At 34.7% G+C, this 16,515-nt stretch overlaps 1 protein-coding gene across 2 annotated transcripts; it reads right to left on the reverse strand.

Annotated features, from left to right (window-relative positions):
* Nucleotides 1-55: 55 nt before the first annotated feature.
* LOC112722801 (sister chromatid cohesion protein PDS5 homolog A) lies at nucleotides 56-12,154 on the reverse strand. 2 transcript variants are annotated; one of them, XM_025773974.3, is made up of 33 exons: nucleotides 11,492-12,154; nucleotides 10,466-10,669; nucleotides 10,120-10,301; nucleotides 9,857-9,983; nucleotides 9,561-9,779; nucleotides 9,056-9,272; nucleotides 8,802-8,947; nucleotides 8,552-8,694; nucleotides 7,962-8,111; nucleotides 7,812-7,860; nucleotides 7,551-7,742; nucleotides 6,703-6,885; nucleotides 6,288-6,442; nucleotides 6,084-6,210; nucleotides 5,857-6,006; nucleotides 5,705-5,761; nucleotides 5,416-5,552; nucleotides 5,200-5,317; nucleotides 4,876-5,010; nucleotides 4,543-4,739; nucleotides 3,889-4,045; nucleotides 3,646-3,789; nucleotides 3,459-3,530; nucleotides 2,797-3,381; nucleotides 2,598-2,690; nucleotides 2,358-2,437; nucleotides 2,056-2,107; nucleotides 1,841-1,927; nucleotides 1,683-1,708; nucleotides 1,422-1,478; nucleotides 1,189-1,328; nucleotides 578-990; nucleotides 56-494 (listed from the first exon to the last, which is right to left on the reverse strand). In XM_025773974.3, exons 1-33 carry the CDS (start codon nucleotides 11,582-11,584, stop codon nucleotides 450-452), a joined length of 4,932 nt encoding a protein of 1,643 aa, XP_025629759.1. In that variant the 5' UTR covers nucleotides 11,585-12,154; the 3' UTR covers nucleotides 56-449. The 2 variants fall into 2 exon arrangements, with proteins under 2 accessions (XP_025629759.1, XP_072063606.1); XM_072207505.1 differs by having other exon boundaries at nucleotides 578-981; nucleotides 11,492-11,896.
* Nucleotides 12,155-16,515: the final 4,361 nt, after the last annotated feature.

Below are 16,515 nucleotides of genomic sequence, written 5' to 3' on the forward strand. Positions count from 1 at the left end.
TTTCGTTTAAACATTTTATTATAAAAATTAAGCAAAAACATAAAGATGCTAAAGATGCAAACATAATTATCCAGCACGTATAGGTATAGCTGTACACATTGTTGATAGCCAGAGTCGGTAATGAATCATATGCTAAAGCTAAACCTATAACTTCCTCAGCCTAATACAAGATCATTTAGCAGTGTACCAAAAACAAAGGTCATCTCATTTAGCATGAACTTACTCCTAATGAACCTAGATGCGCGCTAAATATTTTCTTTTTACATTGTATAAAATGGCCATGGCCATTAACCAGTAATCACCAGGCATGCTAAGCACATTTATATTTTATGGTGTGTTAATAATAACTATGATATCCATCATCCAAGTTGGGGGTCATCTTCATTCTTGTTGAAACCTGTCACCTCTGTTGCTGCTGCTAGTGCTGCTGTCCATATTTGCTACAATGCTCACCGTTTTTTCCCTGACGTTGTCTTCCGATGTTTCCATTTGCTCTGCACCAGACAAACTCATTGATGAGCTTAGAACATGCAATAAAGAAAAGGGTTATAAGTACTGGAAAGGATAAATCATTTACCAGAGGAGCTTCATCATCAGAAATCTCAGCAACCCCGGCACCATCAAGGCTTGATGATATATGTGATTTCTCCATTTGTATAGGACTACCTCCCACATTGCTGTTATCCTGGTGCCCTTCAGAATCTGATTCTTCTTCTCCATGATCATTTTCTTTTGAAGCTTCACTTGATTGCTCCACTTCTCTTTCTTCGCCATCAATGTCGTCTTGACCACCTTGTGGGATGCTCACATTGTCATCAGAAAGCCTTTCACCATAATCCTGCTTCTCCTCATCTGATTCCTCTAAATGACTCCAGCTCTTCTTTTTCTGAAGCCTCCTTCCTCTTGAAGTTGATGTTGCTTTCTTCTTAGACTCGTTCTTTTTTGTTATGACTTCATCAGACACTTCAGCCAGTTCCTTTTCTGAACCATCTTCAAAAGAAATTTCATGAGACACTAGAAATACAAATACATTGAAAGTAGAATACAATTACCAGGTTTCATTCCAGCCTAAATGATGAATCAATAATCATGAATCAATCAGTTGAATTTTCTTGATATACATACATGATTAAACGTGATTAGTCTGAATAAGACACAAACACACAGGCCTCATTTAAGACGCAGTACCTGAGTCCATCTCACTAGTAGTTTCTTCAGGATTTGATACTTCAGAAGAATTTTTTACATTCTCCTCATGGAAATTACTTTTCAACGCATGTGGTTGCTCACGTCTTACAGGCTTTTTCGGAGATTGTTTACCAATTATACTACAGGACAAAGATAATGATTGAAGCGTTAAAATAAATAAATAAATGAAAGAATCACAAATGTGCAAAAAGACATCAGTTATTTACACTCACCTTTTTTTTGTTCTTTTATCGGACCTTATGTTTGAACCTTTATGTTTGAACCCAGACCTATAAAACAATTAAAAAAAAAAAAAAAAAGAGGGGGGGGGGGGGGGGGGCGGAAGTCAGCATACAAATTAAAATAGATTAACACGTACTTGGCCTTTTCATTTTCTAAGATATTATGATCATTCTCATAATACATATACACTAAAACATATAATTCATGCAGATAGAACCGAAATAAAAACTAACTTGTAAAGGAATACTTACACTTCAAGCGAAGAGGATTTGAACTTCTGGAGGGGGGGAAAAAGTAAAAAGTGCATCAGATATTCAGATTTTAAATATAATTAATGTCTTTAAATGGAAACAAAAAATATTAGAAACAAGTCGGTGAAAGGTAGGAACAGCACAAGAGGAAAACCCACCTTAGAAGTCTTGCGACCCTTGTCAATGAGCTCCCACCTCTCTTTTTCCAAACGGAGTATTTCCACATCACCATCATCATATAATATCTTCAACACGATGTGAGACAGGGACATTGTATTAGAATTAAACAGCAGAAAGCAGAGGGGGAGAAGAAAAGGAAGTTTTTTTTTTCGTGGGGAAGGGGGTTTAATTAAATTAGGTAAGTTCAGCATACCACATGCTTTCCTTTTAGTGAGTCATAAGACTTAACAGTGCCTCCATAAAACCTGCAGACCATCAATATACCATCATAAAAACTTCAATTGGAATGTGGCAGAGATGAAGAAAACTCTAACAAGCAATGTCTCCAGGGTTCCAACGAGGAAGATATTGAGTATGTCAGGTGGATAGCCAGATGCAAATATTTATTGCAGTATCCAAACGAATTGAAAATGCAACACAAACATTTGAGAGATATATTGACATCAATAATTTGTTTTGCTTCTACATCATGATCTTATAATCATAAGCACTTACTTCTTATCCGAGGGCCACCAAACTTTAATTCTGCAACCAATTAGATCTTCAGTATCAATTTCATCTTCCTTCATTGTGCACTGTAGATAATATATCAAATCAAACGATCTGAATAAAGAGACTTGCAAGAATACAAATAATAACTGTGTGCGTGTCATTTAAGATACACACATTGCATATGGGTAATATTAAAATGCAAACCATTACAACATCAACTAAAATCCTGTATATAGTATTTACCATGGACAATCCTGCTGTATTTTTTCGTTTCACCATTTTTGTAGACCCTGCTGTATTTGACATCTTATTACTTTGTTTAAAACTATGGGAACTCTGCAACAGAGGGGAAAAAGGAAAAATAAAAAAGAAGGCTCAAGTCTACAATGTAGATAAATTAGATTCCACATCAGCATAAATGTACTTGACCACAAGACTGCACCTTCATTTCATGATCATCAGGTTCGTCAGACTTATCATTATGATAGCTATCAGAGTGCTTATTTTTTCGTTTTAATGAGGAGACTAACAAGTCTTTGTCACTGCCTTTGACCATTTTTCTCTGTTTACTTTTGTTTTTTCCATCAGGCTCAACTCCTGCACTCAACATTAATTCAGCTTCAGGAAAGTCTTCTCCTGATACTCTTTGAGAAGTCGTAGAGGTAGATGACCGCCTACTCTTAGATGATGAGATAGGTGTAGTTTCTCCAGCTTTTCGTTTTTTACTTGATGATGAATACTCTGAATTCTTCAGTTCATTCGTACTCAAAGAATGTTCATGACCATTACTAGGTTCAAAATTGGTAGATACACCTGATTTATCCAAGTTATTTTGTTTGACTGGAGTTAAGATATCATCATCATTTTCAGCATCTTCCACTTCAGCTGTAACATTCTTACTCCTTTTCACCTTTTTGCCACTTGTTGCCTGAGCTTTTATGCGCTTCAACATCTTTCCCAGAGGCATGTCAGTTTCATCTTGTTCGTTGTCCTTTGAAGTTTCATTATCAGCAGACTTAGATGGAACCTGACATGCAAAAGCATAACCACATGGTCCAGAGTGAAAAGCACTAGAAGTTGACATAAACTTTGCATCACACTTACCACTTCTAGTTCAAGAGATTCAAAGTGAGTCAAGACACTTTCATCAGCCAACCAGGTTTTCACTTCACTTACCTGCCAGATGAATTCAGTTGCATTACTAAGCATTAATTCCATATGAAATAACTTAGCATACTGGAAGGAGAACCTTTATTTTTCTTTAAAAAAAAAAGATCCAAAGAAAGCATACCACGGTTTCATCTCCTTCCTTGTCAGATGCTTTGTACAGCATTGGAGGTAGAGGAACTGAAGGGGAAAATCCTTGTGAATCAACAACCTTTGGCACCAATTGCTTTGTTATTGCTAACGCAACGTCACATATTGCATGAGAATTCTGGACATCCATTTATCAGAAATGTAAGATTACACTCCCTTATCACTTGGGCTTTTACTAGTTTTAATGGTCAAAAATTAAACTATATTTGTCCTCAACCTTTGATTTTGACGAATCAACTATATCTTCAGAACACTTGATATTCTCAAGAATAGAGGTGATGGTAGATATTGTTTCATTCTCTTTGTCAGTCATTGCTTCTGACTTGGCATCTACATATTTTTGCAGTATCATTGACATAACTAAGTGCAGCTGCCTGAACATTTGAAACACTAGCAATAAGCATATGCAACATACTCCATCTCTCAAGTATTTTAAAAAATAATTCCTAGCTACTGAACCCAAGTTCCATTCCTAACCATATTTGAATTCAACACCACATATGCATCTAAATATTTGTTAAGTACAAAACAAATCAGCAAAAACATAGACATGTAATGTAAGCATCAGAGCCAAAAAAGAACAAGTGCAGCCCAATATGCATAAAGGCAAAACTTTTTGAAGGCATAAATTTAATACACATGGCTTTCTTCTTATCTTTCAAATTCAAACAGAAGAGAACCAAATATTAGCAATACAGGCATTAGTAAGCAACAAGTTGATTTGCACAGGACAAAACGTATATGAAATACCATAACATCCAAGCTGCCCTATTCCCCCCTTTTTCCAGATCTCTCGAATCTTCTCACACCCTTTTTGAAGAGTATATAAATACTCATCCAGCTCAAATTTCTTATTTGGGTAAAGTAGTACCGGTATATATTATCATATGCTCCAACATCCTTGCACTCATCAACATTTGGACATGAATTGTGAGCAAGTGCATGAACTAGGTGCGGAAGGATGCCTTCGGGATAAGTTGTTGAGGAGTTTGCATCTGATTGCACAGAAAGCTGTCGTGTCTTTGCTTGGTGTAGCATTTGAATAATATCAGCCAGGTTCTGTTTATCCTGCATTAACAGAGACAAGTCATCATAAAAACACAAAGTTGACGTCAAAGCTAGGAAAACTTAAAATTGCAAAGGCGGCATTATTTATCAACAATTTACCTAAAACTTGAAAATTACAAAAGACAGAATTTATTACCTCGACAAAGTCCTCTGGCTTAGATCTAAATAGGTTGAACAAAAAAGCACACGCATATTTGGCATCCAAAAGATGTTCTTTTATATATTGGTGAACTTTACTTAAGAAAATCTTCCTAGCTTGATGGAAGCTGATCTGCAAGAGTCAAAACAGAAAGAGAAACAAATATTTCTACATTGAAATGAAAACTTCAATAAATGAATTACTGTTTACAAATATGGTAGTAGTAGTCTTGAATCTTCATAATAATTAGGTGGGGAAGAAAAAAAAACACACACACAAACGTTCATGAAAAAGATTAACTACACAGAAGAAGGAGCTAACCTCTGATACCCTTAGAGTTAGGTGGAATAGATTAACAGGTATCTTATGATCCCACAGCCTCGATAAACGAAGAACTGCCTTTGCAGCAGCAAGCTTTAAATGGGCCTTATCAACTGAACTGCAAGAGAGCATCAATGAATACACAGTATTTGAACCCACAATTCAATTTGAACTAAACTTAAATGCGTATATATACAACTCTGAAGCTTATAAAACCTGGACTGTAGCTCTTGTGAAATTTCACCATGAGATAGGATGTTCCTAAGGATATCCAAAAGACCATCTATATCAGGACGAGCATGGGCATCTTTAACTGGCAAGTAGCTCTTTACTAAGGTTTTAATGCCGTATATCTGTAGCAAAGAAAGTAAAAAAAAGGGTAACATAGAGTATAAATTATTAAAAAAGAACCAAACTTACAAACATATTCAATATATCAAATTACAGAGCAACAAAAAGCTATCCTAAGTAACTCTAACAGCAAGAGACTATTCTTCATACCAACCTTCAACATACAAATATCACTTCTATCATCCCAAGATTCTCGCGTGCGATCTTCTTTCTGAAAGAGAGAAAGATGTGTTTGTATGAAAATCAATTATTTCAACGCTTGTTCCATTAAAAAGCACACCATTCAGAGGGACACCAAAGGCTTACACTATCACATCTCAGAATCTTGTCTATAATAAATTCTTTGACTTCACCCTCTCTAGTTTCAAAGATAGATATTGCGGTCTGAGCAATACATCCCAGAGATTGCAGCACTGCAGGCAGATGTTGTTTCTGTTGCAGCATATCTACAAGTTTCTGTATATAAGGTGGGAAAGAATCAGAATATTATAAAACATGAGTATATTTATAATCAATGAATTAACCATATAAACCTTGTATAGAACAGAGAGAGGTTTGTGGCTGTCATCCTTTGATATTGCAGCCAGTGCATGGACAGCTAACTTGGCCTGTCTCCGACTACCTTCTAAACATAGTCTCTCCAATATAAGCTCTACAGAACTGGAAGAAATAAAGAGATGGTAAGAAAATTATGTGAAAAGTTTGGTTTAAAAGTTTAACAACCTTAACAGGAGAACCTTGAAGTAACTGCAAGTTGTTCACAAATAGTAGCACCAGCCTTGGCTAACACACGCAAAGCACCCTCTTTAATCAAATCATCATTTTTCTTGAGTAAATTCACTAGCTCCTCCTCACTGCCAGTAAGAAGAAATGGACTGACACGAGCAATCATCTGCAGTTTACGATGAGGGTAGTTAACGAAGAAGAAGAAGAAGAACAAGAACAAGAAAGGTAAAAAGGGAGGGATAATGCTGACTTTTTAATTTTCATGTCTCACAAATTTGTTCAGTAAGCTTATGGAAATAAACCTTGCAATTTTGAAAATATTTTGACGCCAGTTAACAACTATTTAAATATAAATCACACCTGAAGACATCAAATAATGTTCAAGAACTAAATTTAATCAAGGACACCAAGAAGCTGTGTTCTTACCACCAGTATATTCATGGAAGATAGTATATGCTGAGCACACTCAGCAGATTTTTGAGCAGCTGTTTCTGAAAGAATTGCTTTTACATGCTCCTTGTTGAAAAGCATATAGGAGCACTTCACAGAAAAAGTACTCAGAAATTCATAGAGGCGATGCTTCTCACCAAGAATTTTGAGCAAATCACCCTGCAAACAAAAATACATAAATAAATACTTTAAATCAACACATAACAAATTACAAGCTAGAGTTTCTTTCTTTACACACAAGGAAAAGAAACTATACTGGTTTGAATAACTACAGTAATGACATCTATGCAGTTCAATCGGTCTCTACCTAGAAAAAGAATTCTTACTGGCTAGAGAAAAGCAGTCCTAGAGACAGATATACAAGCATCAAGTTGTAAATTCATTAAAATGTTGGACTTAAATTTACTTTAATCTAGTTGGTAAAACAGCAGTTTGACTTGTCCTAGCATCAGTTGATAAAAACATTAAATTATAATCAAACTGTGATTCATGCTCAATTATAATGTTAAAAATGGCTACAATTAACTGGAAGAGTGAATGAGAAAATTAATGAGGATTATTGCCAAAAAGCACCAGAAAGGCACAGTAATTAGCATTTGGCAGTGCAATGTATGGTAGCAAACAAAGATGCCAATGGCAAAGGGATAAAAAATAACCCCTCAAATTCATGAAGCCAGCGGATGAAACATATCAGAGGAATTGAATACTGCCTTCAAATATTTAGTAGTTCTATGTTCAACAATTAATGGCCAAACAGTTTTAACATGTTTATAAAAATAAATATCTCTGGAACCGTCAGTATCTGTAAGTTATAGACTATTTACCTGGTAAACACGAGCTTGGTCAATGCTAGTATTTGGATCCACAAGATTTGTCAAAATCTTCCAGATATTAGCATCTTTTAATTGATGAAGAATCTGGAAACTTTCTTCAGCCTTTATAGGGTCAATAAATGAACGGGACATCACTCGGAAACAGAACAAAATCTTTTTTTGGACCATGGGAACATCTTTACCCTGCGTTTAAATAAGAGTCAATCCTTTCTGCCCATCAATTTCCCTTTGAAAAGTTCCAAAGTCACATACCTGACTTGTCCGCCTCAGAGATAGATACTTCTGCATCTCTTGTTGTAACCTGCTACCAAAGAGATAATGTTAAAACTGAAATTTGATTTACATACTGATATCAGGATGCCAGGTGCAGTACAAGCATTCACAAAGGTCAACCAATCTTACCTGCTTTTCTGTTCCAGCATCTTTTCAAAAGCCTTGACCTCAACTTTATCAAATAAAGAAAAAATCCCAATCCATTGCTTAACATGTTCACTGACTGAAAACTCTGCAGGAAACAGGGACCCACACAGAACAGATTCAATTATATCTGACCTGCAGAATGGAGGAGAAAGGAAAAAAGAGAGTGAGAGAGAGACCAACAACTATAACACCAGTAACTAAATGAAAAGAAATAACAGAAAACCAAACCAAAAAGGGAAGAGGGAAACAACATGGAAGTCATTGATCCTGAACACCCCTAACTCTATGAAAGAAATAACATAAAACCAAACCAAATAGGGGAAGAAAGCAATAACAGGGAAATCATTGATCAAATGTAACAGAAAAATAGAGTGGCCAAACTTTAGGTATTCTGTGCCCAAATACAAGAAGAAATCTTCAAAATCATAATTACTAAATATTATAACAAGAAAATAGAAACTCAAGATATGAGTGTTACTGGTATCAGTACAAGTATAACCCATGTATAGAAAGGAATAAATTTTGATTCACATGATGATAGAGATGAAGAATTAAAAGCACAAGTGTTTCACCTGAAATCTTTATCATAGAAACATCTAAGGATCTTCCCAACAATCCAGTTATATTCATTAAGATTGACATTGTCAGAGCGCTTCTCACAAATAATTCTATACATGTCAGCCAATCTCTCCAATGTGTACCTTTTAACAAGTAGCTGCAAATGCAAAACAAAATAAGGATCAAGATACCTTAGTTGAAATCATCAAACAATGAATTAAGAAGGAAACAAAAACAAAAATAGACACATAAATCTATACATACAGATTTGTCACGAAGACGTTCTGCAACAAGTTTCACAGTTTCAATTGGAACTGCATTCGGTGAATGACATGCTACATCACAGATAACAGCCACAACTTGCTTTCGGACATTTTCATCAAAATCCAGTAGCCGCTCACATAGGGAAGCTAAGTTTGACCCAAATACAATCAGTACATATAGACAATAATAGCAACAACAACAATAATAGTATTGGTACTATAGTAAAAGAATGGTGGTGTGCTTAATGCACTCACATAATATTTGAGGAGATTCAGCTCTAGAAGGACTGGACAACAAACTGTTCTTAACATGCTCAAGGACAGACATGCGAACCTCAACAACTCTATCAGCCAACCTCTTCAAAAATTCTAAAAATATAGGCTGAAATGCTTCAGGAAAGGAAGATCCAGGAAGAGTAATTATGTTGCCAACCAAATTCACTGCTTTCAAACGGGTTTCCAGCTGGTCAGTCTACAAATTATCAAATTACATGTGAGAATCCGGACATCAAGATGACACGCAAGAATAAACAATTCTGTTAATGTCATGAACTAGATTAATTAGGGAAAAAAAAGCTCCAGTAGTGACTCTGATATAACAAGTTTAAACATTTCAAAGCTAGAACCTCCACAAAGCACAAAAAAATAAAAAATAAAATAAAATTTCACAACGGAAACACTTCATAGAGCAATAAGGAACTTATAAATAAATGATAATCTGTTTAAAAAGACAGTGTCAAGGTAATAAATCACTACTCACCAGTAGCTCCCCCGTCACATAAGGGAGAACTCCAGATAGCATCTGAGGAGCACAGCAATATAGGTCATAGATAACACCGTGATATTCAACTTGACTGTTCACCAGCTTGTCATCTCCGGACATTAGCGATAGCAAAAACTGTTTAATGCTGGGTTCAAGTTTTCCTATGCATTGCTGTATGACATTCATAGCAAGCTTCCTTGCAGCCATAGTACCATCCTGGAATTAAAATTTCTTAAATATAGTTTCTTAATATCTGCCTTTAACAGGAGAAAGAAATTACATAAAGTACTTACTTTTTTTTCATGACCTAATGAAGACAATATAATAGATAAAAGATCGTCGCGGATATCCTCACTCTCTTCTAAGAGAACCACCATTATAGTTTGCATGGAGGACAGTACACTTTCTGGATGATCATCTCTGAGCATGAAACAAAATATTCATGCAACACTCATAACCCAAAGAGAATGTTTAATCAAAAAAAATAATTAAAGGTTTTATTATAAACAAGCATATCACGCAATTAACCACTTGGCAGATTTTATGATAAACTAACCTGGCAACAGCAAAGAAAGTACTGAACATTTCATTCACAAGATCATCACATTCAAGATCTAACATTACAACACACGATCTATATTTTGCAAGAGTCTCCAATATAACAACTCTTCGGCCAAAGGAAGGACCATTAGTGTCGCTTAGACCTCTGAAAGTGCCCACAATCAAGTGAAAGGTTTCCTGTAAAGAGATCTTTCCAAGATTAAGTAGGACAAAAGATAACTGTAATTATTTTCCAAATTCTTTTTAAACTTCAGCTGAAACTAAACGGGAAACAATTGTACTTTCAAGTTGTAAATGAGAAGATGATTCATGATTATAGGGTATTAGAGAAGGGAAGGCACCTTTAGAATATCATCACTATAAGGAGCTTCAGGGGCAGTGATTCGAGTTATTTCACACACACAGGTTGCAACTAGAAGCTTGACATCTTTATCTTGGTGCTTCAGCAATTCTGGCTTAACAATTGCATTAAAAAAGGGCTTCATTGACTCCAATGTTGAAACCGAAGGTGACTGATCCAACTCAGCAAGGCATGTACTTGCTTGCTACAAGTAAGAGGGGGAGAAAAGTGAGAAGGGGAACAGCAGTTGACAACACAAAAAGGGCATATTAACTTTCTAGCAAAAACTACGTTTGTAAGGCTACATCTATATAAACTTCAACGCTAGCATATGAAACTTCAACAATCCCTCATTCACCAATCACAGTCCAATATATGTTTCTCTCTTCATCTTGTTTGTTTCTTTATGCCATAATCCATCTCAAGTAAACAAACTTTCAAGCACAATAGCATTTTAAAAATAACCCCAATTTCTCCCTTTTCCGCAACGTGGACTTATTACATTCACATCCACAAACTTAAGTTGCAATTTTCAGCATCTTTATCCATTGCTGCCCAGTTTTCTTCACATCCCGAATATATTAAACTTAATAGAATCAGAGCACAAGATCATTATAATGGTCAATTCAGCAATTTCCCTTGATTTAGCAGACAATACTGGAGCACCTTACACCTTTCCTACCACTCAAGCAGTAACCTAAGAAGTCACAAGATTCTTCACAAGCTTACTCGACATTAAGACAAGCCTCAACTAATATATAGCAAATTCAAACCAACTAATTGCACTTCTCGTTTCCCAATTGCAGGAAACACCGTTGACATAAAGCAGATGCCATATTCCCACTTTCAAACAAACTTCATGACCATGAAGAAGAGAAGCGTTAAATTTGGACTAAGCCCACCGATATCGAAGGCATTTGAGCTAATAATTATAATTATATATAAATAAAAAATAATTAACGAGAAATAAGGAAGCCGCCTAGAGAGATTGAATTGCGAGAAGAGGGAAGAGGAATGGGGAAGGTACCTTCAAGAGCTTGATAAGAACGTCTTTCGAGGAAGGAAGGGTGTCAAGCTTGGATCCCAGCTCCTTGAGCTGCACCTCCGCCTTCTCAGCCATAATTTCCTCCGTCGACTAAAACGACACGTCGTTTCGTTTATTTTCTTTTCAATGCTCTTTCTCTTTCTGTTTCATGAAGACCAAGCTTCAGCTTCAGACTTTAGTCTCAGTGGAAGAACAACAACCAAAGAGGGTTTTCTAATTGCAATTTTAATTTTGTTTCTTTCTTTCGTGTGTCTTCTCCGCTGTACCCACCGGCCTTCCCATTTTCGGACACCAAAACGAAATTAACTCTAATTGTTATAAGTTATAACTAGTATTTTGTTATTTTATTTATTTATTTCTCTATTGTTATTGTTATAGAATCCATTTGGGTATTTAGCGTGCTGGCTTATTTATTTTTATATAAATCTCTCTTCTTCTTTTTTTTTTTTGCAGTGATACCACTCCTTGGGAAGATATTTCCAGATCAATCCTCTTCGGTCTTTCCACGACCCCTCCAAAAATCAAAAAGGAAGTAAATCTTTTAAAATTTTTGCTGCGTGTGCACCGCTTGAATATTTTGGCTAGTTTTCCTTTTTTTTTTTTTCCTTCTTAAGTCGATGCCACAGTTGCTCGTTATTTTTCATTGGCTCAGCACCTGAACACTGCGGTGGCATTAAATCGTAAAAATCAACATGTATTCCTCCTCAGGAAAACCTCTTTTCTCTTGAAAAATGATGTTTCTTGTTGAAAAATTTAGAGTTAACTCGTGGAATTTTCTAAATTTATATTTTCAAGAAATGGAATCAAGTTGCTTTGGTCTCAAATTTATTTTTATATAGAGTTAATTGAATTAGAGTTGACTTGAATGAACCCTTTTTTCTTTTTTTTTCTTTTTTTTTTTGGACAGTTGAATGAACTCATTTAAATTCGTGAGTTTGTGACTTTACCTATTTTGAACCAAACTGATGTTGTTTGAGTTAAAACAAAAAAAAAGTTATTGCTTCCTGTCTTATTACAATACTTTTAATTTTTATTAAACTATTCTTCTATCTTAGTTCGTAACAATAATAAAGAAATCTTACAGGATCCATTGGAATATATAAATTTAGTTACAAATTTACAATTTTAGCATTTATTATCTTATCTTATCTTTATGTTATCTTTTTATCTTTATTTTATCTTTCGTAAACAATATTCTATATATATTTAGTTTTATCTTTATAATTTAATCAATTAACAATCAATAAAAATTCTTCATCTTTTCTTTTTCTTTTCTTATTCTTTTATAATTTTATTATGGTATTAGAGCTCCTTTTAAACTCTGCTAACATCCATAAATAAACCAATCAATTCAGATCCTAAAATCCCTTCAACCTCCCCTCACTATGAATAATCAACCTTCCAATTTAACTCAAAGCGATCTTCTTCGAATTACTGAGTTGTCTCCCTATTCTGTTCTAAGTTAAGGAGAAATGGCACAGCAGCAATTTTATCAAAGCCTCTTTTAGACCTCTTTATCAGCCCAACACTTTTTTTTCATGACACTTTCTTCCAATAAAAAAACTCATCCTTCAAACCAACTTGGGCTTTTATCAAGTCCAACTACTTATTATCTTTGTTCTTTCAGTATTTTTTCTATTGTTAACAATTTTTCAAATCGAGATTCATTCTTGAATACTTGGGGTCTTGGATCATTGATTCTGGTGCCACATATCACATTGCATCAAATTTGTCTTGATTCATTTCTTACACATAAATTTCTCCTATTATTGTTCATTTAACAAATGATTCTCAAATGGCATTGTTCAATTTTCACCATCTTTAGTTTCTTTATTTATCTCATTTTAACTTTAATATTATCTCCATCTCAAAAATTAAGTCAGTATTCAAATGTGGAGTTAATATTCAAATTGGCCCCTGAAATTTGACCCCGACTCAATTTAGCCCTCAAGGTTTCAATCGACTCTAATTGTACCCTGAAATTTTGCCTCGGACCTCAATTTAGCCCTTCCGGCGTTTTCCGTCACCGGAGAGCTGACATGGCAATTTTGGTAGACACCTGGCACCCTAGCAGTTAGATGACGTGGCAAAATGTTTGAAGGTTTCAATTTAACCCCTAAAAATTTCAAATAAAACCTAGAAGTTCCAATTTTCCCAAATCGAAGAGTGTCTCCAAGAGGTGAGAAGAATGTTGCGAAGCAGCAGCCAAAGCTCAGGTAGCTCTGGTATAGCTCGTTCGTATGGTGGCTGGGTGAAGAACACACATGGTGACAGAGGTGGGAAGGTTCCGCATTGGTGCGGTTGTGGGTTGCGTCCTATTCTTTGGTGGTCTGGGACGGATTCCAATCCAGAAAGACCATTCTATGGATGCTCTAACTATAATGTGAGTTGGTTGAATTATTGCAAGTTGATTGTGTGTCTTATTTCTCAAATGCTTGTTGATTTTGTAGTTGTTCTTCCTCTCAAATTTTTTTGGATTTTTTGTGTTGTAGACTACCGGTAAGAGATGGTGTGGCTTTTTTAAATGAGCAGATGTTGAAGAAGAAGAAGCCATAGTTGGCAGAAATGAAAGTTCAGTTAGTGAAGACCATTGGAAAATATCTTTGGGATGGAAAATTAGTGCAGTTGAAGCTGAAATTAGAATATTAAAAATGTGAAATATTATGTTGTTTGTGTTTGTTATTATTTTTGGAATTGTGATTGTAGCTTGTGGATTAGGTGGGATGAAATATATGTAACTGTATATCAGTTATGTGAATGAAGCATTGTTATGTATTTAATGAAAAAATAGAAATGAAATTTTATGTTCTCTTTGCTAATGATATATCCTGTAAAAATTCTTTAAAATTGAGATTATATATGAAGCTGCTATGAGTCTGTATATGAAGACAAGATCAGGTTGGGACTTGGATGATGCATTGGAAGGGCTTTCACTTGTGCTGTTGATGGGTGATTTGATATGGGATGGACTGGTTGGTGTATTATTCTTTGTCCTATATTAGCAATTTATGTGTTCTGCTACATTAGATGAAAATATGGAAACAAGCTCCTTTTTTAATGTGATAAGGATCCGTAGAAAACTATGCCATGATAAGGGAAGAAAGGAATATCTAGAACAAGACGAACATAATGAAAAAAAATTAGCATAAACTCTGTTAACGAAACAATAATCAAAAGTTAAATACACTGTAATGACTGGCCAAAATACAAAATCCTCAGTTCATGATTATCACTTAAACATTCATGGTGGTCATTGATGCATATAATGTTCAGCACAGAAAATATTTTATTTTTACAAGAAATTATCTAATCAACAATTAAATTAAAATGGGATATGAAGGAGTATAATTGTTATTTTAAAATGGAATATGAATAATCAAAGACTGCTCAAACGGATAAAGAATTGAACGATTCGATTGATCACAGCCACACACATGCAAAAAAATTAAACCCTAACATACAAAAATTCTATCATCATCAACAATCATAATCAACCACATTCTCCCAAAATTTCACTGATCAAGTAGGGTGAAAAAAAATGAAAAACAACACAACCAATATTTTGATAAAAATAGAGCATGATAGTTGAGAGCATCGATTTTGTTACTAACCTGTTTTTCAAAAGATGACTCCCAAGTAATTAATCTTCACAATGGGGCTAGAAAGAAGTAAGAAAAGCTTCAAAGCTCCATTACTGTGACATCCATGGTGCTTCTCTGACGGGAAGAAAAACGAGAGAAAGTGGAGGAAGAGAAAGGGTCAACTGAGTCTCACCTTTGGAGTGGTTAGTGTTTGGATTTTCATTTAACCCCTTCCTAAGGGATACGACGTCGTTTCTAACAATTTCGGCGCCAACAGTAAAACGGCATCGTTTTGAGACTGCCAGGTGTCATTTAAATTTGCCAGGTCAGCTCTCCGGTGACGGAAAACGCCGGAAGGACCAAATTGAGGCTCGAGGCAAAATTTCAGGGTACAATTAGAGTCAATTGAAATCTTGAGGGCTAAATTGAGTCGGAGGTCAAATTTCGGGGCCAATTTGAGTATTAACTCCTCAAATGTGTACTCACTTTTTTATCTTCTTCTTGCACTTTACATACCAATAATTTGGGGACGATTGATTTGGGCATAATAAGAGAGGGATTATATCTCATTGAACCCAATTTCAGTAAAAATTTATCCACTATACATTCCATAAATTCCATCCAATCCCCACTCATTACACCTTCAAATATATGACATTTTCGTTTATGACACCTTTCTGGACGAAGGCTTAATCATTTACATAAACATTTTCCTTTTATCTCTATGCATCATGATGAGACTTGTGATGTTCGTCATCTTTTTAAGCAAAAGAAAATTTGATTTTCTCAATGTTTTAATAAAGTCAATGCAAGTTTTGATTTATTATTTTGATATTTGGTGTCCGTTTCAACAAAAGTCTATTAATAATCATAAATATTTTTTTATTATTGTTGATGATTTTAGTCGCTTTACATGAATTATTTTAATTATGTAAAAAAATTTATTACTTTAGTTGAAATACAATTCAACTCTAAAGTCAAAGCTATTCATTCTGATAATGGACCAGAATTCATTTTATATGATTTTTATGCTTCAAAAGACACTATTCATCAATGTAGTTGTGTTGAAACTCCTCAACAAAATAGAAGGGTAGAATATAAATATCAACATATTTTGAATATAGCTCGTGCTCTTATGTTTCAATCTAATTTACCATCATCTTTTTTGTCTTATGTTATTAAACATGCTGTTTATTTACTTAACAGAGTTCCATCATCTACAATTAATTTTAAAACATCATTTGAGATTTTATTTAATCATCTACCAAATTATCATGGCCTTAAAATTTTTTTTATGCTTATGTTTTGTTTCTACTCTAATGGCAAACAGATCAAAATTTGATCCAAGAGTCAAAAGGCTGTGTTTATTAGTTTTCAACATGGTTTTAAAAGATATATTGTTTATATTTTAGAATATAAAAGAAC

The sequence above is a fragment of the Arachis hypogaea genome, chromosome 11 (assembly GCF_003086295.3).
Source record: "Arachis hypogaea cultivar Tifrunner chromosome 11, arahy.Tifrunner.gnm2.J5K5, whole genome shotgun sequence".
In the NCBI taxonomy this organism is placed as follows: domain Eukaryota; kingdom Viridiplantae; phylum Streptophyta; class Magnoliopsida; order Fabales; family Fabaceae; genus Arachis; species Arachis hypogaea.

Coding starts and splice junctions, on each gene's coding strand:
- LOC112722801 (XM_025773974.3), bottom strand. CDS start 11,584: ATGGCTGAGAAGGCGGAGGTGCAGCTCAAGGAGCTGGGATCCAAGCTT. Junction 7,743..7,811: donor CTCTGAGGCGGACAAGTCAG/GTATGTGACTTT, acceptor ATTTAAACGCAG/GGTAAAGATGTTCCCATGGT. Junction 5,318..5,415: donor TCACAAGAGCTACAGTCCAG/GTTTTATAAGCT, acceptor GCTCTCTTGCAG/TTCAGTTGATAAGGCCCATT.